Source organism: Buteo buteo, chromosome 26, assembly GCF_964188355.1.
Source record: "Buteo buteo chromosome 26, bButBut1.hap1.1, whole genome shotgun sequence".
Taxonomy (NCBI): Eukaryota; Metazoa; Chordata; class Aves; order Accipitriformes; family Accipitridae; genus Buteo; species Buteo buteo.
The window spans coordinates 15,048,400-15,075,921 of NC_134196.1; the positions used below are offsets into that span (position 1 = coordinate 15,048,400).

General features: G+C 38.1%; 1 protein-coding gene across 5 annotated transcripts; it reads right to left on the reverse strand.

Annotated features, from left to right (window-relative positions):
• Positions 1 to 839: 839 nt before the first annotated feature.
• On the reverse strand, positions 840 to 27,144 carry CPSF6 (cleavage and polyadenylation specific factor 6). Of its 5 annotated transcripts, none has more exons than XM_075058114.1 (11): positions 27,013 to 27,144; positions 18,361 to 18,570; positions 16,359 to 16,462; positions 15,448 to 15,593; positions 14,526 to 14,699; positions 12,920 to 13,424; positions 11,600 to 11,692; positions 10,491 to 10,606; positions 10,004 to 10,157; positions 8,848 to 9,039; positions 840 to 1,259 (listed from the first exon to the last, which is right to left on the reverse strand). In XM_075058114.1, the coding sequence occupies exons 1-10, from the start codon at positions 27,070 to 27,072 to the stop codon at positions 8,853 to 8,855; spliced, it is 1,749 nt and encodes a 582-aa protein (XP_074914215.1). In that variant the 5' UTR covers positions 27,073 to 27,144; the 3' UTR covers positions 840 to 1,259; positions 8,848 to 8,852. The 5 variants fall into 5 exon arrangements, with proteins under 5 accessions (XP_074914215.1, XP_074914213.1, XP_074914217.1 ...); XM_075058112.1 differs by having other exon boundaries at positions 8,848 to 9,042; XM_075058113.1 differs by lacking the exon at positions 840 to 1,259 and adding an exon at positions 1,266 to 8,717 and having other exon boundaries at positions 8,848 to 9,042.
• Between the last annotated feature and the right edge of the window lie 378 nt (positions 27,145 to 27,522).

Genomic DNA, 27,522 nt, shown 5'->3' on the forward strand with positions numbered 1-27,522 from the left:
TTTGAAGTCAACTTTCACTGTGAACTCCAATAATTTGTTTTTAGGTAAATTTACAAAACCTCATCTGACAGATTTAATTAGTGCCACTTTTTGCTAAGACATTTAAATATTGCCCATCACTGAACAAGGACATACAAGTGTACCTTCTCTTTTATATGCATATGTGAATAAACCCCAAAGTATTAAGAAAATACCAAACCCATAAAGTCTGAAAAATGGAAACATCTGGTTTCTTCTGGCACATTTCTAATATACAACTATGTACAGACTGCTACGGCCTTGGGGGTGGAGAGGGAACACACACAAGCACTATTACTATAAAACTGTAAACAACTGCAGGGTTTTGGTTTGGGTTTTTTTGAACCTAACCTTTCCATCCCTTAATATGGACAGTTTAAGTTCATATGAACAGTATAAGTTTATATTAACTGTAGTGTCAATCAGGATCAAGGCTGTATGAGAGAGAAAATTTTCAGTGTGATAAGATCACAGACCTGGGACCACCTCTCCTCAAAACAGACCACAAAGAGCTGCAGTTTTTACAGTTTTATATGTCAATTAGCAAATTCACAAGCCACCTAGGTAAACACTGCTAGAAAGCAAAATAGCATTAAAGGTTTTATGTAACCACCTATGTTCATATCAAAACTGAATGTGTGAGAGCAACATTAGTATGTTTAACTCACTGAATGCAAGATTAGGTTGAGGCATATGCAAGACTATTGCGATGTTTTTAAAGACAGCATCAATGTTTTCATTGTAACATTATCTTTAAATATTGCTGAACACAAGACTTTCCCTGAGGTGTAAACATCAAATAACTTGAACAGCTTTACACATCAGCCCCATTAAACAGTTTATTACAACACTACATCTACTGTAATCAGTGGTGCTGTGTACAGACATTATCATATGAACAGTTTAACATGAACAAACTACTATAAAAACAAGCATTTACTTGACTTTTTCCAATTGCTTGCACATTATAATTGCCAAATGTATATAACCAGTAATAAAGTTGCAAAAGCTATAAGGTTTAAATCACACAGGTTTCCCTCAAATAAAACAGTTAAGCAACATAAAAAAGTAAAAGAGCTACTGGTTACCATGTATGCAGATTTGCTTTATTCAGATCTATTCCTGTTCATTTTATCCATGAATCCTTACAGGCTCAGTTCAATCACATGAAGCAAACTGCTGGACAAGCATCTTTCCTTGAAGAACGTATCTTGTCTTGCACGCTGTTCCTCTTCCTTCAGCTGTAATGTGTCAAAATTTGTGATGTAGATTTTGCTAGTCCCCATAATACACAGAAAATTGTTGGCTTATCTATACATACACAAGTCGTGCATCTACTTCACCGTAATGTAAACTAACACAAAATGCCCAGAAGCAGTAGCTACTTGTTTGTGCACGAAACTGTTTTCTAATACAATAGTTAAAAATTAGTGTTGTTGTACAACAAAGTTGAAAGAATATAAAATTCACAGTTGAAGTATTGAATGATAAAGGAAGAAATAGCTACTGTTCCTGTGACTGATGGAAACATTTATATAGAACATTTCCTAAAGTATGCATTCTGCAAGAGTGAACGAACAAGCACGTAAGGTAATTTTGCCACAACTAGGTTTTTACATTTTTACCTGCCCGCTTACAGAAGTTTTAAGCTGGTTTGACATTTAAGTAATGCACTGATTATATAATGAAGTGGATGGCTCACAGCTCAGTAACATTTAAAAGTGCACAGAATCTGATACCAGTACTTCAAAATTTTCAGACTAGTGGCAAGCAGAATGGGCTTCACATCTAAAAATACACACTTGTAGTTTAATCACAAGAACCCACTTTTCAAATAATACAATATAGATTTGCAGGTTTCCTTGCCTACTTGCCTTAGAAAAAACCCCAAGCCCCTACTTCCTACTCTCATCTATTTTGGCAAATTAAGGAACCACACCATTCAGAGTTAATTACTGTAAGAGTTCACAAAATACTTGGGATGGTATAATTCCATACACTGGATTTCAGTTGAATTCCATTACAAAACAGTTAGCTATCTTCATTTCATTAATAATTCACAATTTCAACATTCAATAATTTCAAAATAGTTTAAATCAAATTGTTCAAAAAACCAACACATTAAATTTTTCATTTGAAAAACAAGACATTTAGAGGAGCAATTTCATGAACGTGCACCAGTACACAGCTGTCAAATATTCTTCAACTATAATAATTTCAAAGCAGTTGGGAAAACAAAGCACTCAATTTTTGCATGAGCAATTGACACACTTCTTCCTTTCCTCAAAGTGACTGTTAATAACAACTTTAAAAATAAACGTATAACCAAGTAGGCTCTATACACTACAGTATTCACATAAACTAACTCAAATCCAAAGCAGTGACCGGAATTTCTTTTCTTATTCGCAGACTTTGTTCCCAAATCATGAATGTATCATCCAGTAACTACTTTTGGGGAAGTTCCTTCCCCAGAAACCAAAATTTCCATAGCTGTTACGTACATTTAAAATTAATTAGTAGCAAAGTGACAAAGTGCTGCCTCCACAAGAAGACGTGTTCAGAGTTGCGAGCTAAGTTAGCACAAACAGACAGGGGAGAATCTCAGTTTTTTAAGTGGAGAAAGGAAGTATATGACAGCTGTGAGACTGCGTGTCAGAATTTGCTGCTCTCATCATACAATTGCTGTGGCAAGAATAATGGATCTTTATCACTTCTATGGCGACAGTTAACAGATCCAAAGCAACATATATATGATTTATAATACTAGCATAAGAAAGCTTCAGTTCCTGGGAATAATTTGCTAGATTTGTAAGGGTGCTTATGGAACTACAGGAACTTTAAAGAATGCATGATAAACTGGACTTAGGATTAATACTTTTCATTATAGCGTTCTTAAGATGGTCAGCAACACACTGAACCTTCATTTTAAAAAACATGACCAACTAAAATCCAAAGTGGTGTACATTTTGGTTCCAAGTATTCTGCCACTGTTCTTGGCAAAACTGGAAGCCTTTGTGGTTCCAAAAGGAAGAAATAAATCTGTATGGATTATACCTTCATGCTCAGCCCTTTTCAGTATTCTACAAGCAAGTAGAATATTGAAGTAAGAAACAATTAAAAAAAAAAAAGAAAAAGATTAAATCTCTAGTCAGTACTTCTTGGCATTGCTGTTTTCCATCTGCCTCAAGCTTGTATAAGCTATCTGTCCCAAGCATGTTTTAGGTTTGTAGAATTTAACACCATACAGCAATCGGTTTCTCAGCATTTCTACTAATAAAGCCCAAATTTCAGACTTATCTGTTAATAGTTATTTTGTGGTTTAAAAGCTAGGGGTTTATGCCAGAACATTTCAAAAATGAAATCCCAGAACTTAAGTGATCACACATTTTTATATTTATGCAAGATGCAACTTGAGCACTTTTTTTCCACAGACTCTTACAACAAAACCCAATAGATTTCTTATATATAAAGCATCTTGCAGTAGCAACTGATTTTTTCCCTTTAATTCCAATTATCCAAATAAGCATATAAAAGCTTTAAACAGCTTTCAGACGTATGAAAATTCTACAGTAGTTTAAAGCTGTATGTGCATACACCCGTCAAGTTTTTTTATCGTAGTGTAACTTCTGATATTTTCAGGGATTGAATTTCAATCTCCCAACATGTTCACATTTCAGTAAAATGCATGATACACACTTGTTATTATATCCTAATAGCTCCTAAGAGTTACTCCATGTAATTCTCCTTTATTTTATTCTATACATAAAGAAAAAAATACACAAAGCAAAAATCCCACAGAAAGCCAAGATTTGTTTTAACTTAACCTACATTCCAGAACATCACAAATCTCCAAATACTGTGATGCTTTAGCTATAATACAGTGAGAAAGAAGGAATTTCAAGCTTGACCCTATATTTGTCTTTCTGCATGTAAGCTGAGATACATATGCAACTCTGTTCATCATACATGTACAGATTATTTTACCACCACTAGCACCTTCTTCCATTTGTTGCATATCCCCCCCGCCCCCCATAATTAATGTACTTACCTGGCATCTTTGTTCAATCTTAGTGTATAATTTAATATCAACACTAGAACAATTTCCTGATTTTATAAATAATTTTACATGGGAAGAAGAAGAATGGTCCCAAACTAGTTTCATTCATTGTATGTCTTTCTCCTACTATCCCTGCCTGTCTATTCACCAAAAATAACTGATGAACAGAGGAGTGTGTTCGGAAAACTCAATCTTTAGTTTACAAATTAAAAAGATGTTAATTATTGGCAAGTCTTTCACATTAATATATGAGGAAGACATAAAAAGGTAGATCAGGCTGCCACAGGAAAACATAAAAATGAAGATCTCTCATTTCTCTCTCTCTCTTTTTCTTTTTTGTAAAAAGAAATCTTAGTTCTCAAACCACAATGAGCAAAAGGAAAAAACGGAATTTTTTCATTCTTTGGAGAACACTGCATCAAACCAACATTTTCACTTGCAAGTAACTTCTTTATGTTTCAAATACTATAAAGCTTTAAAGTTTCTTGGGGAACTTTCACAAGCTCAAATTTGTCAAAACTACTGATTTCACAAACAAAAGAAAAAAGCACAGGATGTGGGGAACACGAAAATACAAGCGTGTCTAAAGACACCTCAGAGGACAACAAAATTACAGCAACATGTTCATGGGAAAAAATTAATAGAAGTTATGCAGTTATGCATTTGAAAATAAACAATGGCATAAGATTTTCAGTTTGTTTTTCAAACCATCTTACCACCCTCAAGAAAATTAGAAATCACTAAACATTAAGAAACAAGCTATATGTTTCTATAAAGCACCAGAGTAGCCATAAAATACTTTAAGAAGCACATAAAACAGTGGCACTGCTTGCCTCTTTCACTCTATGGTGGATTTCAAATACTGAATCAGATGCAGAAATCATTATTTCTCTGATGAATGCTAGATGCAGTAGAATAGTGCCAGCCCCACATATGTGCTTCCTCAAAAATACACATTTTAAAAAAAGAGAGATTAGGTAGATAAGGTTCATAATAGCTTAATACTAAGAAGATCTGAAATAATCCTAGACAGGTACATATACCCAGGTCTTGAACAATGCTACCACATGATTCACTTAAAATTCCAGTATTACCTAGAAGCTCATTATTAAAGTAACTTACAAAAATAGACATTTTTCCTATTAATTAACAAGGTTTCTTAAAAGGCTAATTTCATACTTCACTTGATGTTTAAGTGGTTGCTAACACACTGTTACAGGACAGTTCCTACTCATACAAGCAAAATATAATGAATCTTACTTGAACTATCAGTACCATTTCCCCTCCTACTGACACCAAAAAAAATTTCAACCATGTTAGTTCTTAGATAGATCACTCCAAAGCTGAAACTATTTCAGAGAAAGCTGAGAGCAGTTTTTGAAGCATGTGAGCCTCCAACTTCAAATTATTTTGCTTACAGTGGTTTGAGAGCAGAAAAATCAGAGAAAAAACATGAAATATGGAGTACAAAGTCTACATACATATCAACTGTTACAATGCTGTGGTTTTGTCTTTGCAATTCAGTCCAAATCCAGTTTAAATAGGAAATAATCAACCCAATAACAAAAACATAAAATGAAAAATTTAACATTCAGCAGTTATAGAAATTCAGACAGATTAAGATTGGGACAATGTATCAGCTAGAAATACATCATTGAGTATCAGTTAACCTAAAAAAATAAAATTCTGTCTAAAAAAAGTCAGGACTCATGCTGATGAATTTACATTACTATTCTGTTTGTACACTAATTTTGCTTTTAATCCTTCTAAATGTCATTCTGTTGGATTCTTAGTTTTCTTGACTAATACAGGTTAGACATTTGTCTTAAATCCATTGTTCTCTTTTATCTCTATAGGCTTTCTACAAGCAAAGGCAAGATGTTTCAAGGAAACATTCAGTTCATAGTAATACTGTAGAATGGATTAACAATGTACATAAAACCTTACTCAAGCGAAGGCACAAAAATCTTGCAAGAATTTAATTTTACATCATGAAGTGTACAAACAGAAGTGTAAATACCTGTTATGGTACATCTAAACTTTATTTAATAGAGTTTTATTATTATAAACACATTTAGTAAGTTATCTCTATAAATGTAATACAGTACAAACTGAATTTCACTGTATACAAAAATGTTCACAATGGACCTTTAAAATCCTTCTAAACTAGATGTGCAACACTTTAAAAAAAATGCCAGTACAGTATCACAGTTATGACTATAGGTACACAATAAGGAGAAGTATAGGTGCCATTCATAGGGTGCAGGCACAGAGGCAACTTCATGTTATCTGGCAAAACACAGTAATATGGGGAGTAACTCTTTTCAGCACTGCTGATATTTATTAAATGACTGAGACTGTTAAATCCGTTTATGAATATTAATCAATGTAAAGAACGAAACAAAAAAATGTATGGCAACATACATCTTAGTGAAAATGAAACATACAAACCAGGAGATAACTCTATTTCCTTTATATAGGTGTGTGTGTATAAATATATAAAACCAAAACTACAATAAAGCTCTTCTTCATTAAGACAGCAACAAGACAAAATGTTTACAACTTAACTTTAAAAAAATACCAAATGCTTTCATTTACACGCAGAATACTAAATTTGCCCTTTAAATCAAGTTCTTGGGACCTATTTTCTTCTTTGCACAAGGGAACCTTACCTACACAACCCCTCTGAAAGAAAAGAGAAGTCCCAGCATACAACAAAGTTGAAGGATGTTGCGTATATAAATCTCACCCGAACAAGACTGAAACCACAGTCTCATTTTAAAACTGTGCTTTGGAAATTACAAAATGCAACCTAATGCTATTTGGTATGTTTTCTTGGGGTGACAGGGTAGGGAATCTGTACTTGGCACAGATACTCTGTATCTACATGCACAACACTAAATACACAAAAATTAAAGCTACATTAATAAAGTATGCCAAGGGTAAAAAAAAAAAAATAAAAATCTTAAATTCCAGGTTATTAACAATTTTTAGTATGGCTTGCTCATCTCCACCAGAAGGAAAACACTCTGGAAATGCATCCATCACTCAGCTCAATGGTTACCTCCTATTAGTAACAGCTATTTGCAAATATCACAAATATTTATGACAAAAAGTAAAAATCCAGTTCAACAAAAGAAACTACATTTACTTTTGTTAAATCTGTATTTTTATGCTCTGATATTTTACAGTTAAGAACCACAGTTGCTATTTTTCTGCAATTCCAGAAATATTTCTACCAATCCATTTTTTATGACAAAAAGTGGCATTAACAGATATATATTGCCAACTTAATTTCAGCTGCCACATCTCACCTTCCTATTTAAGCCTTTGACTCCCCTTCTCTAGGTCAGTTACTGCTTTGTGTGTCCCCTGTTAGTATGTGAACCCAAGACAACAACCCACTTAATACTCAATAGACTACAGCATTTAGTATCAGTTTGTTCTCTCCCAAAGGAGTTCATGACACAAAAACCTGACTGAAAAACTGACATTTAACTAATACAAAATTATATTTTCACTTCAGACTATACTACATTTTATATGATTTCTAAAAGGTTTTGCTCCATTTAGCTTCTCTAAATGAACTTCCATGAATAAATACCACATGCAAATCCGGAAACTAAACCTGAGGGTAAATATAAGAAATTAAAGTTGGGCAGACAGGCAAGTCTGCAAGCTTCAATTTTAATGTAGATGTAGTGGGAAGTTCTTCTAAAAAGGGAAAAGACCACTGCAGACAAAAGAATAGGTAGGGGTTTTTCCAATTGTCAAATGTAAGGAATCATGGGTAGCCTGAATTCCCAATCCTCAAAATGGTACATTACATAATGTGATGAACATTTCTATGTATTTTAAAGCTCTCAGCAGCACACTGAAAAAAGCATTATTTAGCATGCTACTCTGTAGCTATCTAGACATTTGATGCATGCAGGACTGCGGATATACGAGATAAAAGAACACATTAGTTTGTGAACAACCAGAAAAGAAACAATCCTTGTGTCACACATTTGTTTACTAGTCTTCATAAAACGACTTTACTGTCAAAGAGGGGAGGGGATGAAAAATCAGGGTGGTAGGGAACAACTGATCATAAATCCTATTGAAGATAACACCTGAATTTAGCTATAAGGCAGAAGATACTGACAGGTCACATGTCATAAAATAAAGAGCAAAGTCTGGCTATATTTCCTCAATTTGAGTAAAACTCACTGGGAAAAAAACCAACACAAAAACCCAAACCAAAACCCAAAAAACCCCACCGCCATACTTGTGCAAGGACAGCAACTGTATATACATGTGTTCCCTAAATTGAAATAATCCACACATGACATATGAAGGGCTAAATGCTGCAGTCCTTACACAAAGAGATTTTAAAACACAAAATTAATATTTTAAAATACAAGTAAGAAATACAACCATAAATTTCATATAATCTTCTAAGATTACAGAGAGCAGACTTACCAGTCTGGCTTACTGCTTTTTTAAGAATTGGTTCAATCACATTTCATAAAAAACGCAAACATTAATACCACCTAAAATTAAAAAGGCAGCATGCAAACTGCAGAAGATAGTCACACAAATACTCCCTCCCTCCCAAGACCAGTTACCTGTTGTTACTTACCTATGTCCATGTCAGATGCTGCAAGAAGAAAGTGATTCAGTACATACTGCAGGACCACTTAAACGCAGACATTAATGGTGTAAATAATCCCAAACCTATAGTAGTTACTTTTAGTAAGTCAGTAACAGTAAAATTCAAGAACACTCACCTTCTTTAACGATGACGATATTCTCTCTCTCTGTCTCGTTCTCTATCGCGATCTCTGTCACGATCACGATGCCTCTCTCTTTCACGGCTTCTTTCCCGGTAATAGTCATCGTGACGATCTCTACTACGTGATTTGTGGCGCCTACTTTTTTCTCGTGACCTACTGTGGTCCCTCTCTCTGGATCGCTCACGTCTTCTAAAAGAAATTACTTCATTAAATTTTTCTTCAAAATACAAGCCATCCCCATGCCGAATTTAATCAAAAAGGGGTATGAGAGAACTATCTGTTCACTGTGATGCAGATATGTTTTTGTATATAACACGAAAGATAGCTGGTATAAAAGGTGGTGGCTAAGAACTCAGTTACAGATAGTAAGGTGCATCCACTTTCTAATCTATCAAGTCAGAAAGTGCATGCTCAAAATGGAGGATGAGATAGCTGAAATCAGCCAGGGGAATGCACCATACCTCAAATGATCACTACAACACGGCTGCTAATCTGCGTACTGAAAGCATGTGCCAAAACCAGCTGTCTGTGCTTTTAATATTCAAGGCCAACTACACTACTGCTACAATATCCAAATGAACTAGAGGCTCAGTGTTTGTCCTAACACTGAAAGGGGCATTATTTAAGCTTTGAAAGAAATACCAATCTCTTACTTGTACTAGGTAGAAGAGTCCATGAATTTTAAATCTACCTACTCTCGATTTTTAGATTGTATGACAAATGACGACAGGCAAAATCATTCTGACCAACTTTTTTTCCACAACTTGAGTGTACTTCTACTGCGACAAACGTGGAGAAGATTACTTTTAAGCAAAATGAAAACTGGCATCAAATATCCTCAGTCTTAATTTTCAATAGCGAATTCTAATAAAAATTATGCACTGGACATCTTAATTGCAAGAGTACCGTGTAGGAAAGGATACTAACTAAAACTAAGAGTTCAACTTAAGCTAGTCAGATCAGTTTTGAAAAGAGGGTTAATTAGAAGGCGGCTAAGTTCTGGAAACCCCTGTTTGGTCTTTCACAGATTTCTTGTGCAACTCAGCAAATCATTATGCTTCTTACATAACTTAGTTTCTTCTCCGAGAACTAGTCCTGTGCTACACCTTCCCTTTTGTAAGTAAGGGCAGATGGAAGAGGAAAGTTTTACCTGGATCCAGAACCATAAGACTTGGACTCAATTCCATGAAGGCAGTCCTGAAGAGAGCTAATCAGAACTTTACAGCGATCATCCGCAGACACTTTGGACTGTTTAATTAAGGAAATGGCAGTTACCAAGGTCTCTATAGCACTTCCATAGTCCCCTGAAAATGATACAAGATCACGATCAGAAAACTATACAAATTAAATCAAAGATTTTTATCTGTGATAGTATTACCATTTTGAGTATCTTCTCTTCAACAGCCATCCAGATCATTTACTGTAGAACCAAATACTAAAATACTGTCCAGATCAGTACTCAGAAGGCATTCTCAGAAACTAACTGGAGCACAGTACAAAATCAGTCATATGTTGTACCTAAATTCAGCCTCCTATTAGGAAAATGTGGCTTCAGGGCTGCCAGTTTCCTAATAGAAAAGCTATAAACTCTTTTCAGTTGGGTAGAATAGCAAACACATTAATTGAGTTTTACTAACCAGCACTGGCATCCGATACAGCTCTCGAAATGGCACTGCTTGAGATCGCCCTATTTCTATTCATGATTTCTTCAAATTCTGCTTCACTTAGAGGTGTCCTTGCAGCATCCATTTCTCTGCAAGCAATAAAACTAGTATTTAAAAGGTTAAGAAAAACTCCAGCAGCTATCATTGCAGTTTTAACAATCCAAGTTTGCAACTTTAAGCAAAGTGACAAACAGAAAAGAAAGCAGGATCTGGGTTTGGTTTTGGTTTTTGTTAAGGACCATGTTACAGTATAAAATCCTGAAAGCTAGAAAAAAAAAAAAAAAAGAAAAAAGGTAAAAAACAATTAAGACATTGCTGTATAAATAGACTTATATTCTTGTTCATCCCATCTATTTTGAAGATTCAGCAGCACTTCAATACTGTGCTTTACTAATATTTATAATTTTCATAAAATCCTTGAAGGTATGTAAGTAGATATTATCCCAATTGAATGAATGTGGAAATACATGTACATAGGCAATGCGACTTTGAGCAAAATTAGAGATTATTTTTAAAACAATACTGGAATTAGAACTATATGATCCTGTTTCCCAGATCTTAACTAAGACCAGAATGCTGTAACTTATGAAAAGCAAATATAGTCTATCATCTTTAAAACACTCAATTTTCTGAATGATACTTCAATATTTTACAGCTAATTTTGTTTTTTTTATTTCTGGTCAAGTTCAGTGTGCTCCAATTTGATCTCCAGACTGGTCACAGTAAGGAGGAAGCAATAAAGCAGAATCCTCATACTCATTACACTTTTTTACTTTAATTGTTAGCTACCTATATAGGGTTTCCAAAGTAACAGAAGTTAACCTATACAAAAATTTTTCCAAAAGTTTTGCAGTGTCCTATTAGCCAGTCTCTGTATCATATAGAAAATCTGGAGAAATACGTTAGAGACAAATGTTGAGACTGTTGAACTGGCCCACTGCTTGATATTTCTAGAACAGTGTTAGTTCTTCTGGTAGAAAGAAAATGCAGAATAATAAGCAATGCTATCCTCTTAATTGCAAGAAGTGGAACAAGATCCTATAGCCAGTTTAGCATAAGAGGAAATGTCTAAAAATTCATACCTCCCTGAGTTTTGAGTATTATTTTTCGTGTGCCTCCCATAGAATGGAATATGTAATTTTTCTCTTATGGACATGTTATTTCCAGTGAAACGCCTATGATATATAATTAATGACAATTTAAATAGTTATGGATGATAGTTTTAACATTATTAATGAAAATACTGGACAGTAAGTTATACTGTCCTATTCCCACTCCTTCCCTCCCCAGACATTCTATAAACTGCAGACAACCTCGATTTTGTCCATCAAAAAACAACCAACACCTTATCATTCTATTATATTTCAGGCAATTAAGCCAAATACTTGAATTTCTATAGTTTCTGTAGGAACACAGAATGTACAGATGCGTGGTTTTTTTTAAAATTTGTGGTAAAAGAAGAATCAAAGCAAAGTGTCTTCGCAGAAAACATTTTAAGCAAGAGAAGCATCTCTCATGCTAGCAGTAAAATCACAACTGAAAAATCCAAACGTAACTATGTAAAAAAGTCTTTCTTACAATTTATCCCAAAATGTTCTATGACAAATACAAATATGGTGAAAACCAAGAACAGGAGCAAGACAGAGATACTTGAAAGCACAGATGAAAAAGATGTTTCAAACAAGATGTGAAAAACTTGACAAGTCAAGTCAGAGAGACTCAAAAACTCTGTCCCAGATAGGATTAACCATAGGAAAAGCCACTGCTACAAACATAGCAAGATTGCACCAAATGAGCCGCAGCATCTTGACAGAACAGGAAGATGAAAGTCTTGCAGTAAAATCACGCCTGGTTTTTGAGACAAAGACTAACTTTGAATTGAATCTGGAAGAAAAAAGGGACTAGCAGAGCTACTGAAAGATGAAAATGGTATGAGCTTGGTATGGCACTGTACTCAACATACACACATATTCAAAAAGGAGAGCTCCAGAGCATTCTAAAAAGACAGCTTGCAAAGCACAATGGTAAAGGTACAAGTCAGAATTTCAAGTTAAGGCAGAAGCGCAACCAGAAGCTGCTGCATAGGAAGCGATATATAAGTTTGCATGTAGAACACATGGAATAAAGACACTGCCAAATACAAACAGTGAAGACAAACAATTCAGAGCTGAAAAGGGAAAGTGAGATTACTAGTATTGCATTTCAGGATTTTCTTACTGCTACAAACATGCTTCTGAGAGGTATTTCACCGAGAGAAGTGAAAAGGGGCAAATTAGATGACTGCTGGGATCCCTTCCAGCCTTATTTTGCGTCATTTTTAACATTTGCATTAAAAAGGAAAACCAAATGCTTCCTACAAGAGTAAAATCTGCTACCAAGCACATCACACCAAAAGTACTCACCTTCCGGGTGGCCCATAGTCACCTCTGTCATATGGTGGAGGTCGGCCATATGGATCTGTCGGAGGTGGGCCACGGCTGTCTGAAGTAGGTATGCCACTGTTGGCAGGTGGGGGGAAGAAAGCTGGATTCACATGTGGTGCAGGTGGTGGAGCACCTGGAGGTGGCCCAGGGAGATGTGGAGGAGGTGCAAGAGTCAGGGGTGGCCCAAGAGGGCCAGGCGGACGAGGGGGAAATGGACCGGGAGGTGGAGGTGGACCCTGCTGAGGTGGTGGTGGACCTGGTGGTGGCCCATATCCTGGTACTGGTGGTGGAGGACCTGGAGGAAGTGGCCCAAGTGGAGGCTGACCAAAAGGCTGTCCTGGAAACAGAACTGGTGGTGGTGGACGGTCACCACGATTAGGAGGTCCAGCTAATGGAGGTGGGAGGACCTGACCAGGAGGTGGAGGGCCTGGTGGGCCTGGCGGGCCAGGAGGACCTAAAGGTGGACGTGGGGGAGTTTGTCCAGCTAAAATAAAAATAAAAAATTAAAAAAGTTAATAAATACAAAGAAAGAAAACTTAGTGAAATCATTAAAAATCTTGCTTTTTTTTATTCTTAAAAACAACAAAAAACCAAAATCAACCCCACTGAACAATTTGCAACTTACACAAGACATGCATGGTCCCACTTTGGGTCCAATAGCTTAGAAAATTTTTAACAGTTGCTTGACTATCAATATTTAAAGAGAACATTAACTTGAAAACTGGCAACCCACCCCCGCCAATCACTTCATCACCTGCTGTTGTTATCAAAACCCCCAAAAGCTTACAAAACCTAGAAAACACTGCATCCTACTTATACCTACAGCTAGTCTTTCATATGGGGCATAAGATACAATATATATTAAAAATATAGGAAAAACTATATTGGAGAAGGTAAGGTAGATGCTGTACCCAAACCGACTTTCAGGTCCTCATTAGTAATTTTTCAATTTGACCACATCCCTTTGACTGTTAGTAGACAATCTACTCAATGACATTCATTAAAACTAGTTAAGCTGAAACGAGAACTTCACTGCAATGCAAGCCTGATTGTTAAACAGATCTCTCCCGTATCAGAAACCTGACTAAACGTTAATACCTCCTCTTCAAATTTGTGGTATCAAAGCACCAACTAACTGACTTCTCAGTAGGCATGAATCAAAGCTGAATTTCTGATGATGTGCAAACCCGTAATGCAGTAAGGAACAGAGTTACTTTATGCTCTGCAACACAGGCATTCTCACCACATACAGCAAATCAGAAAATCTGAATCACACTGCACTAAAGACAAGTCTACTTGCTAACATGATCTATCTTAGTTTTTTCATACTTTAAAAATATGTACATCAACACATTATAAAGAACGTCTCTAAAAAATGTTATGACATTGCTATGAAATTCAGGAAGTACAACTCCCTGTTTGAATATCAACAAAGAAATATTGTCAAATCCTATAATCCGGCGGTGAACACCGATTATAGCACATTACTGAATTGCCTTGATCTTTTTAATTCCCCAAATAAGTATGCTGCATTAATACAAGAAAACACAAATGAAACTGGAACTCCATATATGAATTATTTTACCTGGGAAAGGTGGTGGTGGCCCTCCTGGCCCTGCTGGTCCAGGGAATCTGTCTCCACCTGGAATGGCACCTGGAAAACGACCTCGCCCTCTATTACTAGGGGGAAATGCTGCTCGTGAGCTTCCTCCTGGGGGACCAGCTTTACCTTCCCCAGACATCTGGCCAGACTGTGTGGCTGCAATGGAAAAGCAAAAGTGTAATTACATAAATCAAAATAGGTTAAAACTTTTCAACTCAATCTAAAGTTTTATGCGGCACTAAAGCATGACCTTATGAGCACCAACTTGTTTCTCGGTACCCAAACCCAAAGCTATTCGGGGAGGAAAAAGCGCTTTGCTAAAATATGACAGTGTTCCAATATCCACATACTAATGGAATAGCATCTGGGGAGACTGTCAGTCCTTCTAATGCAGCGCAAGGCCACAAAGGAACACATTTACACATGAGGACTGGGAAGCACAAGACAACGTGCTGGAGGAAAGCACAACACAGTATCTCTCTTCGCCATTTTGTCAGAAGCACAACTTATCCAGACATCAGAATTCAGTCCAATTTGTCTAGAAATGTTAAATTTCTAAATGCTGTTGTGTTGTTTTGGTTTGGTTTTTTTTTAATGAAATCCACAAGAAAATGAGAAAGCTTCTCCAACCATAAGACAAGAGTTTCACAAAGCTGCAACCTTCTTTCAGCGAGTGCTCTCTCTTGCCAAAACAACAGATCCTCAGTACATTAAGTGATTTTTTTAATTTTTACTTTTAAGAGGACCATCTTCAAACAAAACTGCAACTTCATTCACCTTACTGGAAGTACTATATAGCTATTTTAAACCGCGTAGAGATTATCAGATGCCGAGAGAAAAAGTTGCAGTACTACTTTTGGAATAAACTTCTATTTTTCCAAGACAGTACATGAGAAAGGCTTACTTTTCCTTGACTGCATTTCAAACTGACTCAGGAATTGTTTATTACATGGAGTCACAACAGGATTTTGCCCATGCAATTCTCTTTTAGGCAATAAATCCATCAACTTTTTGGAGGATGCTTCTGATCCCACACCCACAAGGGCAAACCTGAAAGAAAGAAAGAAAGAAGAAAAAAAAGTTACACCACAGTTTTTCCACTTCCTGGATATCCTGATGCCTCATGAAAAAGGTTACACACAGTAAGCAAAAGAATACTTGAAAACTAAATACAGAAACTGTCTTACAGGTCTTAGTCCAGTTTTCAGAACAGATACAGTAACTCATTCTAGGACATACAAGAACCACCACAAGTGCAAGTACAAGATGCATCAAAATATATCACAACAAAGGCAGCTTTCTGGTAGCGTATCAATATACTATATATTAATTCATATGATCAAGTTATTATTAAGCATCCAGTGTGTTCTCATTATTACTAAGGAGAGAGAAAGGCACATTCATGCAAGGAAGATTAGGTTGCCAGTGAAAAATGGGCTCAAGCGCTCACTTTCAACAGTTAATGGAAAATAAAGCACGTAAAGAAAGATATAATAATGGAGGTTAGGGGAACACTATTTACACTATGAGGAACAACAAATATCACCACCACACGAACTGAAATCTACGAGTAGAATCTTAATGAAGAGTGCCAACAAGATTTAACTCACAAATTAGTGAGACATGCAATACCGTCATAAAAAATGACGCCTGAAATTTAAGTCATTAGTATGAAATTATACACCCAGTCATTGTTAAATAAACAAACATTATCAGTTCACATACTGACAGTTATGAAAATTGAAACTCTTTGCCCTTCTCCACCCTCTCAAACTTCAGTCCATTTACAGAAAAAAACAAATGACAAGTTCTTACCCTTTAGACTGGCCATTAGCACGATTTTCAAAAAATTTTATCTCCAAAATATCATTTACTCCCAGTGAATGAACTGCTTCAGTTAAGTCTTCATCTGTTGTCCACTGAAAAATATTTTTAATATTAAGCTATGAAAGCTTATCTAAAACACCATGAAAAGGTCAACTAAGTCTTCCATGCCTTTTTTTTTTGTGTGTGTGTGAAATTGGTCAGGAGGAATACTTTATTCAGGCTGTCAATATTTTCTGACTTTTGGAGAACAGTCGTTTATATTTTACAATTCTCAGAAAATTAGTTTTAAAAATATACACACTTCCCCTTATGCTACATTGCATCAACTCCTCCACACAGAATACAAAAAAAAAATTTGTATTTGAGTAACTTTTGTCTTCTGAGAGTGCAAGGCTTCAACTGAACTATTTCAGTAACTTACTTTTTCCACACCCGATCCATTTTTTTCTCCCACTAATTCTATTATTTCTACAAAAAAGTCAGTTTAAAATGCCATATTAACCAGGTGCTTTGTGAGAGCTTTGACTAATCAGAGTTTAGTGAACTACATATTATTTGCAAAAATATAGCAGGATTTACAGACAAAAGAAGGGAAACTGGTACAGAAACTATGGTTAGAAACAACTGCTCCCACTTAACCAAACCTACTTGCTGTAACTTCCTATTAATTACTATGCACCATTTAACAATTTCACTCATATCTGAAGATACGCAAATACACCAATAATTATGGTTTTCTTCTTAGTTCTGTAACTCCATCACCTCTTTAAATTTCATATGGGAAGTGCAAAGCAGGCTTTCAAGATTCTGAACTGCTTATCTGATCTCTCTCAAATCAAGATTTCTTTCAAAAATTCAACAAATTACTTTCCTGAGAGCTAAACACAAAGAAAACAAGCACAATAGCAATGCTAAAGTAAATAAATGCACTTTTTGTGGATAATTTCATTTGTTAAGCCTAATAATGGGTAATAGGTACAAACTGCTGCACATTGGGCCACTTGCTTTAGAAATTGTGACATTTGACTTGGATGAGTTCATCTAATTCATGTGCATTTTACTAATTCCATTTGTATATTTTAGAATGGTACAACTGTTAAGTCAACTGCTCCTTTACTTACCTGTTTAGCTCCTGAAATTAGGATACTGTAATAAGCAATGAAAAGACACCTAAACACCCATAAAGCATTCTTTTCCAAGTTTAGCACTAGGGAGAAATTAATCAGATGGGAAAAAGCCTTGAATGAGAACTTTTCACGCGTGGACTTGCAATAATTTGATTTCAGGTAAACAGATATAAACTCCAGTTAGTTCAGCTACTGACCAGCTCTTGCACTTTGTTTGCCTAACTGCAATTGATTTTTAAATGCTTTAATGCTAACAAAAGTAATTGTCTTAAGGGCAACTGCAGTTCATTGAGTTATCCCAAACCTGTTACTCCTAGGACGGCAGAAATAAGCCTCAAGGCAAATACCTGAAAACAGTTCTGTTGGAAGACTCACTGCCCTGGAAAAAGGGAAGTGGAAAAAGGCGCAAAGTAATTTCAAGAAAATCCCTGAGAACCTTCCAGTTCCGTTTTAAACTAAAAACTTCAGCAAGGGTTTACTGAAAAATAGGTTCATTCAGTAGTCTTAAGTATCTCCAGACATACAGTACTTGATAATTTAAGCTTGTTCTCCTCTTTCATTCAGCTCTCTGAAAACCTTAAGAAAGTGGTAGCACAAATACCCCTTCATAACAGTTAAAACACAAGAGGAAACTTTAAAGTTCATATTTACTGAAGATTTCCTCGATCTTTTAGACATCAAGACAGCTCCAGACAGGCTTACTAAATTTCAGGTAAAAGAAAAAAAAACACAAAACAACAAAAACCCACTTGCTTTGCTGTACTCTTAATTTAAAACAATTTTTAAGCCAAAAATATTTACAAAGAACTATGTTCATAATTATAAAACTCCTGGCTACACCTAAATAGTAATAGGATACTTACCCAAGTAAGATTTCCAATGTACAAGGCAATTCTTTTTCCAGTATATGTATAGACAACATTTGGTGCAGCTCCTTTACCTACATCATCCCCAACAGATGGTGGGAGAGAATCCATGTAATCACGATCTTCTGGGGCATCTCCATTATTCGCAGATGGAGAAATTACATCATCATATAAATCAATCTGATCATGTCCACCATATTCAGCTTCCTAAAATACAAAAGACACCTTGATTATATTTAACAATAAACACTCTTAAAACTTACTTGAAACAAAATGCTGTGATAGCTGCACATTCCAGACATGGCAAGTCTGATCCAACATCTACACAACACTCCCGCTAAAAAGCTAAGCCCCAGTTTCATCCACATTAAAGTATATAAAATTCTTATGACTTCTATTATATTCTAAAGTGAACAGAAAAAAAAATCCACAAAAAGTACCTCTAGCCACTGTTTTGCAATACTTTTGCCCTTGTAATATAAACAGAAATCCGAAAATCCCACAAGCCCTACTCCCAGAATTAGAGACATAAGCAACGTGCAAAATGAGAGGCTAACATTCTTTCTCAAGCAAATCTTTTTTCCATCAAAACATTTGGTAGAGTAAACAGACCAAGCTTCAAGAACTCTACTGACAAACTCCGCATTCTACCTTTCAGATTTCTACTGCATTCCTGACTTGATTTTTATCTCCTCATTCACAGAGGGGCCAGACAGGGACAGAATTCTATTTTGTTTCATTAAATTTAATAAACCCAAGGGTTTATATTTATTAAACATTTATTCATGGGCTACAGAGGGACTATTCTACAGCATAAGTCTGCCTCTGGAACATTTTGGTTCAGAAAAGCAGCATGGGGTTTTGGAGTGAATCACTCCCTTCTCCCTTGGGTTGGTATAGGTTACAGCACAGCTCTAGCCAAATGAACTAGATTCCTTTCAGAGGGAATGGAAGCGAGTTTCTTTCCAGAAGCTCTGCTTCATGCACTCAACAACTGCATCTTACCTACTAAATGGGAACAGAGAGGTCAAGATCAATCCGTGGTCCTTCAGATAGCTTTGAATCGGAAGTGTGGTAAGAATATTTGGTCCTAAAAGCCAGACTAAATTTCATCTGAAGTAGACCATGCAAACAGCGTGTTGGGTAGACGGAGGGGCCTAAGCACTGACTGCCTCAATCTGCTGATGTGCTACTACCAAGCCATATTACTTTTTATTATAGAGACAGCTGTGCTGTCATCACCAAAGACAGACAATTAAGAGAAGGGTAAAACATGTTGACTATAAATGATAATAATCTCCTTCACAAAAACATGCAAAAACTTTTTTTAAAATACAACATAACCTTAATCAGTGGGATTGCTTAACTCCAAATATGAATGAAGCTGGGTGTTGTATATTTGCATTAAGGAACTATTTTTAAAACAAAGACTTCTTTTGATGCTTGCCATTTTTCATCTTATATAGTCACTCACCATATTCAATGGTGATCAACTCCACAATGGGACGCTGCTATCCTTTTTTACTCTCCTACCAATCCCTTACGATCGAACAGCCCGATCTGTGTGAAGGAGAGGCACCATCTAAATGTCTACTGACAGGAAGGCAATAACTTCTCAGTGAACAACAGTGGTCTGACAAAGCTTAGGAGAGCCTAGCAGTGTTTAATGTTAAGCTTCAGCTTTTATAGTGACTTTCATAGCTTGCTTTGCCACATGCAAAAGTTGGACTTCAAAAGCCTGCAGAGGATTCCTGGACTTCACCCTGATCCAGAACAGAAACCACCTCACCATGTTTGATATTGGAGATATTTCAGCATCCACTATCTTGTAAATCTCTATCTAGAAGCCCACACAAACATCCTAGATAGAATAGTTCAAGGTACCAGATATAGTGACTAGAGAGAATCAAGTTGGATTCCACAGAAATGGGGCTGCAAAGCTAGCAATCTTGATTGAAAACCCAATATATCCACAACCATCATCAGATGCTCAGCTGTCTTGAAAATAAGAAAACATTCATTATGAACTTGTATTCATACAGTGAGGGTATCGCTAAAACAGAAAAAAAAACCCCAAAAAACAGGTAAGCTAAGTTTTGGCATTGTCAATCAAGTAGATTTGATCCTCAGTAAACTGCACTGTCCCAATACACCCTAAACTTCAACAGAAAATTTATCTTAAGATAAGTTTATCATCATTACATTAAGTGTTTCATATTTTCACCTAGTCTGTCCAGTTCTCTGTCTCAGTTTGATTCCTCGTATCATCACAGCTCATGAAAGTAGGTTCAAAGAACAGCCTGGGACAGGCCTAAACATGACATCTTCCAGCAAGATTAAGGATGATGTCACAAGGCAATTAAGGAAATCCTCTGCTAAACATGCAGTAATTCTAGTCATTGTGTGTATGGATGACGACTCCAGGGAAGTAGAATTTAGTCTTGGTAGACAGATCCAAATGGGCAGCCACCAGTCTTACAGCAGATGTACACTAACCTATCCCTCCGAGAAAGCTAAAGTCAGCATTGCCAAAATACCAGAGTAGGCAGCAGTCCACAGCTCTGCTGCACTTCCCTAGTGGCAAGAAACTCCTCTGAAACAGATCAAGTTTCTGTCACATAGGCTTTCAGGTCACCATCAAAGGAGAGGGAGAGAAATAGCAGGGCAGCACAGTCTGCATGTAATTGGGGGGGGAAAGGGGGGGCAGGCAAAGCACCCAACAGCATCAGTGCCTTAATTTAAATCAATAAAAACACAACAGAAACCCTGATGTTGTTCACTATAATCTCTTCTTACATCGTGCTGGTTTTGCATCAGCATAGAATTCAGTTACCAGTCTGTCAACAAGGTGTGTGGTTAGATGATTAAGAATGATCTGAGTCAGCAACTGCAAGTGTAGATGGGAGAGAGGTGTCTCGATGGCTGTTGCAGAAGATCCCACAACCCTTCCTCCTTCATACGTGTACCATGGAAACTTACCTAAACACACCCTTCTTTCCCAGATGCAGAAGAGTAAGAAAAATAATACAGGAAGCATTACTTCTCTAGTCTTAGCTATTTCAACAAATGCTCTGCCCGTACCAGGAATCGTTTTGGACCTCTTCCGACTTCCTTAGTTAAGAGAAGACCATCAAGCACGAAGGAAAATTATTTCTACTCAATTATAGTAATTCACAATCTTACAGATAAACATGCTAAGAAACAAAGTCAGCATCGTTATTCTGGCCCCCTCTATAACCAACTCAGAGTAGCAATACATTTCCAAAGCCCATGTTTTAACTAGACCACAGTCTGAAATACCAGACCATTTGCTCTGGAAAATCAGGACTGAGATTCCACATTCTGTGCTATTAAGTGGGACTGGATGAATAAAAAGGGTACTGAAAAGATAATGCTCTCAAATATTCATGCCAGACTAGCTGTTACACTTCCAGTTACTCAGCCCTTCCTCAGTATTTTGTATTTTAATTACCCTTCACAGTGTTTTGCAACATTCAAATATGAAAGCCATAAACACATGGAACATCAAGGTCATATCTAGAAGGGACAAATTAAAAGTGTAATTTCTTCTTGGAACTTAGCAGCCATACTCCTCTGAGTTGCTGAGAAGAACTGGTCACTCCCATTACAAATGACGTTTTGGATTTTTTTTAATTTTTTTTTAAAATAAAATTTCTTTAAACTTTACATACATCTCTGAGACTTGCTTTTTCTGCTCAACTCTGTTCAATTTAAGAGTTAAACACTAAATTACACCTCCAAAAAGACATTAAAAAAAATTGGTGATTTAAATAAAATTTCATGAAAAAAATTGCTATTGTTTCGCCAAAAAACATTCAATTACGAAAAAGCAAATTATCCAGCTTCTCCCTTATTTTTTTAATTCAAGTTACAGTGTATGGGGTCAAAAACTCTAAATACACATTAGCATGCTCACTTTTTAAAGTTTGTAGATCCTGAAGAATAACAAGTTAAAGAGATAAGCAAAAATCTTTCTGGTTTCGATTAGCTGCCTGAACACATACAGGAACCTTAACAAATCAGCAGGCCTTTGATGTTTCTAAAATAGCACACTGCCTGTGGCAGAACCATCCACCATGGTGGACAAGTTTGTTAGACCATAAAATTCATGTTTACTCTACAGGCCCAAACACTCTCAGCTCTACAACTGGCACACCACTAAAATTTAAGCAATCTGATCGCTTGTCAAATAGAGTAACTAAAAATTCACAAGTAGTCAAAAGTATAAATTAAATGTAGGTGATATCACTGTTTGCATTAGAACAAAGCTAAGAGGCGCCAGATGAGATGGTTTCAAGTTTTCTTTGTAGTTTGATATTTGCAAATATACAAAGGTTATCTCTTCCCCAGGCCCCCTTCAGCAGATCAACAGAACTGATGAAATAGTATGTGCAATACCTTATTGCATATAATTTTATAATAAATGCGGGTCTGCCAGCTTATGTTTTTTTATGAACAGGACAGCTCTGTCCTTCTGAGTAGAAATTTATTATACCACAATATGTCCATCGCCTCCCATAATGAGATAACTGTCCTCCTGATATAAAGGCTGTTTTTAATAACCTGGTTTATGCGGCCATTAAATGCTAGCTTTTATTATTTATTACACAAAAAAATAATTTTTTTTCTGTGGTACAGATAAGAAGCCAAGAGAGTAACTAACACGTTCCTAAGAATCTGTAGCCACAGAGGTTTCCAGATAATTAGCCTCTTAGCTGCTTACTCCATCTAAATCACTTTTATTATCCAGTTACAAAATACAAAATCAAAACTCTTTCATTTCTAATTTGTTAGCATTTAAATATCAAACTAGAACACTATGGGCATGTTTAGACATATCTACAATGCAACTATGCAAGTATACTCACTAGAGTATAAACAAAGCAAGCGTTTTTTCCACAGCATTAGAATCCTTAAACTGTTTTGTATCCTCTGCTTGGTCAGAAGGATTTTTATATGTATACATACATATAATATGTATAATAAAAACAGGTTTTTACTGTTTAATTATGTGCATGTGTCTATGTGAAAAAACAAACTTGGGAAATGCAAAGCTGATCAGAGCATCAGAGAATTTGACAACGCACGGTCACATCTTCGTGACTGCAGGAAAGTAACTGGGTTTGCTGGCCAAAGTTGCAGGCAACCTTGAGTCAGATCCAAGCTGGCCTCATGCACCGGGCTCCTCCTTATCTCAGTATCATGCACTGATACTCTAGGCTTTTGTGTACAAAAACATACCCTGATATTTGCTAAAGCGCCCCTAATCTTACCGCGGTCTCCTGCCATCAAGAGAATGCCAGCCTCAGCCATTTGTATGCAGATAATGCAGTTCTCATGTGAAGCACTGATCTGTTTCTTGAAGAGCAAGATGAGTAACATCTAGGGAGATGGTCAAAGTAAAATATGCCATGCAGTACGTATTTCTTACAGGTTACAAGCAATGTATGCAGGATGTACTACGTTTATGAGACTCTCATCTCAAAATGAGACTTTAAATAAACACGAAAGACCACTGGATGGGGAAGCCAGCTTAAAAGAACAAAATGGAAAATGACTCAACCAAGTTCTGAAAATAAAAAAGGGGGGGAGCAAAAAAAAGCGTGCAAAAAAGGCGGAAAAAAGCGCAAAAAAAGGGAAAGCATGATTTAAAAAAAATAAATACAGCTGGTGGGAGTCAAGCTGTAGCCCAGTAAAGCTGTAAGCCCAAGGACAAAGAATACAATAATGATGAACAGTAACTTCATGAAAGAGTAAGAGGCAACACTGACAGACATAGTTTTGATGAGCTCCAGATGGAATGGGAAAGATGCATTTTCATTAAAAAGATCAGACTTCAAGTCAAGTTAGTCAGCTCATTGCAACCAACACTAAATACAACCCAAGACAGTTCTCAGTTGTCATCCATCTTAGCCAGCTTGTAAACCCATGGCTCTGTGGTCTTTATTTCACCCTTATAACCTGTGGTTCATTAAGCGCTAATCAAGCAGAACATTCCACCCTCCCTTCTCCTGGAAAAAGGCATTAAAAAAAAAGAAATCCCCGAAGAGCCTCAAGGATGAGTACCTCGAGGCCCAGAACAAGATAAAACAACCCAAGGCAGATCATCCAGCCACAAGTCCTAAATAGCCCTAAGAGTCTTAATTTACTACAGATGCAAACAAAAGTTTTGTCCCAGCTTGGGTATAAATACAGTTATACTGTACCCAGAACAACTAAGCTACACAGTATATTTTTCAGTCCCTGGTACTGGCAAAACTAGAGGAAAGGGTTCCTGTAGTCCAACGTGAACAAATATTGGTAAGTCAAATTATCGTAGCACAACACAATCAAAAAACAACAGCTTATTGCTTTACACATAAAGCAATTTTTCCCTACAAGTATGGCATTCCGTAAAATGTCCACTACATAAACAAACAAGTAATGCAAATCACCTTCTCCCTACAGCATTTTCTTAACTGTCATCTTCAGCCATCCACAGATATGCAGAACCATGTCCCGTCTTACCGATTTAAGCTGTCAGCTTCAAATCAGAAACAGTAATTCATGAATAGAGGCTTATAGAGGACCCATCACAATGATGTCAGAAGTAGTAATAGTGTAGGCAGTAAAAACTAGCCACCTTTCGTACTTGACAGAAGGAAATGGGAAAGTGCAGAGGTGTCACTCTCAGTAAAACTTTCTATTTTAAAGTAATATAGTTCAACTGAGCAGGTCCTGAGACAACATGAAAGTCACAAAAATGAAACTTGGAAAAGAACAAACAGCAAAATTTTGGGGCAAAAGAAAGACCAACCACAAAACAAAGCCAAGCTGAGGGAAAAGGGGCACCAGCCTCTTCTCACTTTTCTGCCCTATATCTTGCAAGGATCACAAACTGACGAAGCAGACTACAGAAATGCAGCCCCAGCAGGAGAGCAACTGGGGTGAATACAGCAAAAAGAGCAAAAGGGACTCCTGACTGCTGGAATAAGCCAAACCAAATTACCACAAGACTCTCTTCATCTGTACCATCACCCTTCCTTGCACCATGGCTACAGGGAGCATCAATATTAACCACAACCTGGGTAGACCAGGACCTTGTGAGTGCAACAGAGCACCTCCATCACTTTTGTTCTGGCAGCATTTGTCTGCACTACACTTACAGCACAGAACTATTCTACTGTGAGGACTTCTGCACACATGAATTTACACAAACACTACTGGATTCAAATTAGTTTTTTTCTGAAAAACTTGATTTGCTATCAGTGTTTTACCTGGAACTGATTAAACGAAAACCAAGTTATTAAAGAGACTGAAGAGATGTACTTTTATGCTAAATGGTATTTGTCCTAGGGTTCATCCCCATTTAAATTCATATAATGGGTCTTCTAAGGGACAAACCTTCATGTGTAGGCAAACTAAGAGCAAATCAGTCCTCTCCATCATCTGCTCGCTGGTATGGCATTTTTTTATAGTATACCTTTAGGAGATTACTAATCTTCTGAATTACTTTATCAATAAATATCTAAAGAATTAAAGTTTCCTGAGGTAGTTATAAGCTGCTTTCCAAATTAACTGTGAATTCCATAACCTGTTACCTACTTCCCAGTTCTGTGTAGGGCAGGCAGGCATACAACTGTAAGCCCAGTAAAGGTGTGAAAGTGCAGTTGTTCTCGGTTATTTATGTTCTAGGGCAGGAACAATGCAATCTGGGGCAACACAACCTGGAGAAGTGCAAGAGCCACAAACAGGACAGATGGCACGCAAAACCAGTAGGAACATCAGGTTTTGGTAGGAAAGTAGGCACACTGCTTTTTGGGAAAGATGAGGGGTAAGAAAAGAACTAGAAAAGCGGACGGCTTGTAATCCAGGGAAGTTGTGTTTATTACATCCACACTTCCTCACTAAAATAGAGCTCCTCCTCTAAAGAAGAGCCGTGCGACTTTCCTAACGACTAGGGAGAGAACAGCGCACCAAAAAAAAACAAACCCAAACCCACCCAACATAAAAAAGGGAGATAGTTTCTCCAGCGCTGCAGAATAAATCCGCACTAGACCTGCCTCCCCCGCAAAGAGCGGCCAAGAAACTGTTACCGCTCGGCGCTTTTTTTTTTTTTTTTTTTTTTTTTTTATTCATCTCCGAACAATGGCAGCGGTTCCCCTCAGCCGCCGGGAAGGAGCTGCTCTCCCCACCGCATCCGGGAGGGGTCCCGTCCCCTACGGCCTCCTCCTGCGCGGGGCGGGAGAGGGATCTGGAGCCGCTCCTGCCTTCAGAAGGGAGGGAAAAGGAGGGAGAAAGGGAAGGCGCTCGCTCCCGGCGCACCGCGGCCTCTCCCGCGCCCTGCCCGCCAGCAGCCTCCCCTCAGAGACCGCGGCCGGCGCTGCCCGCCAACACCCGCCGGACCGGCCGGGCCTGAGGCGCGGCCTGTTGTCTTTCGTCGTCCCCCGCCCCGATCCGCGCCCTCGGCGGCGGCGGGAAAAGCCCGGCGGCGGTAGCCGGCCGAACAATGGCGGCGGCGGCGGCGGCAACGGCGGCGCGGCCCGGCCCGGCCGCCTCGCTGAGGGGCCTGCAGGCGGCGCGGCGGCGGCGGCGAAGGAAGGGAAGGGAGAGGAAAGGAGGGGAGGGGCCGGGCCGGCCGGCGCGTACCTGGTTGAATTCCTCGCCCACGTCGGCGTAGATGTCGATGTGGTCCACGCCGTCCGCCATGATCCCGCCCGGCCGCGCCCGGACCGGAGCCGCCGCCGCCGCCACCACCGGGAGGGAGGGGGGAGGGAAGGAGAGAGGGGGCGGGGCGCGAGTCGTCACTTCCGCGCGAGAAGGGGCGGGGGAAAGGGGCTTCCGGCAACTGCAGAAGTGGCGGCTGCCCCGGGGAGGGCGGGGAGGGAAGGCGGAGCTGGAGAAGCCCCACCCACCCCCGGCGCTGGGTCCGCCCCGCCCCGCCTCGCCAAGTCCCCGCCCCCGCGTGGGCCCCTTCCCGCCACTGAGTCCGCTGGCGCGTCCGCCCTGAGGGGAGCGGCCATGTTGAGGCGGCGGGCGGGCGGGCGGGCCGCGCCTCAGCTTGGGAGGGGAGCGCGGGGCTCGGGGCCGGCGGCGCTGGGCCCTCGCCGTGTGGGGTGTCCTGCAGGGCTGGGGGGAGGCTTCTCGGTCTCGGGGGAT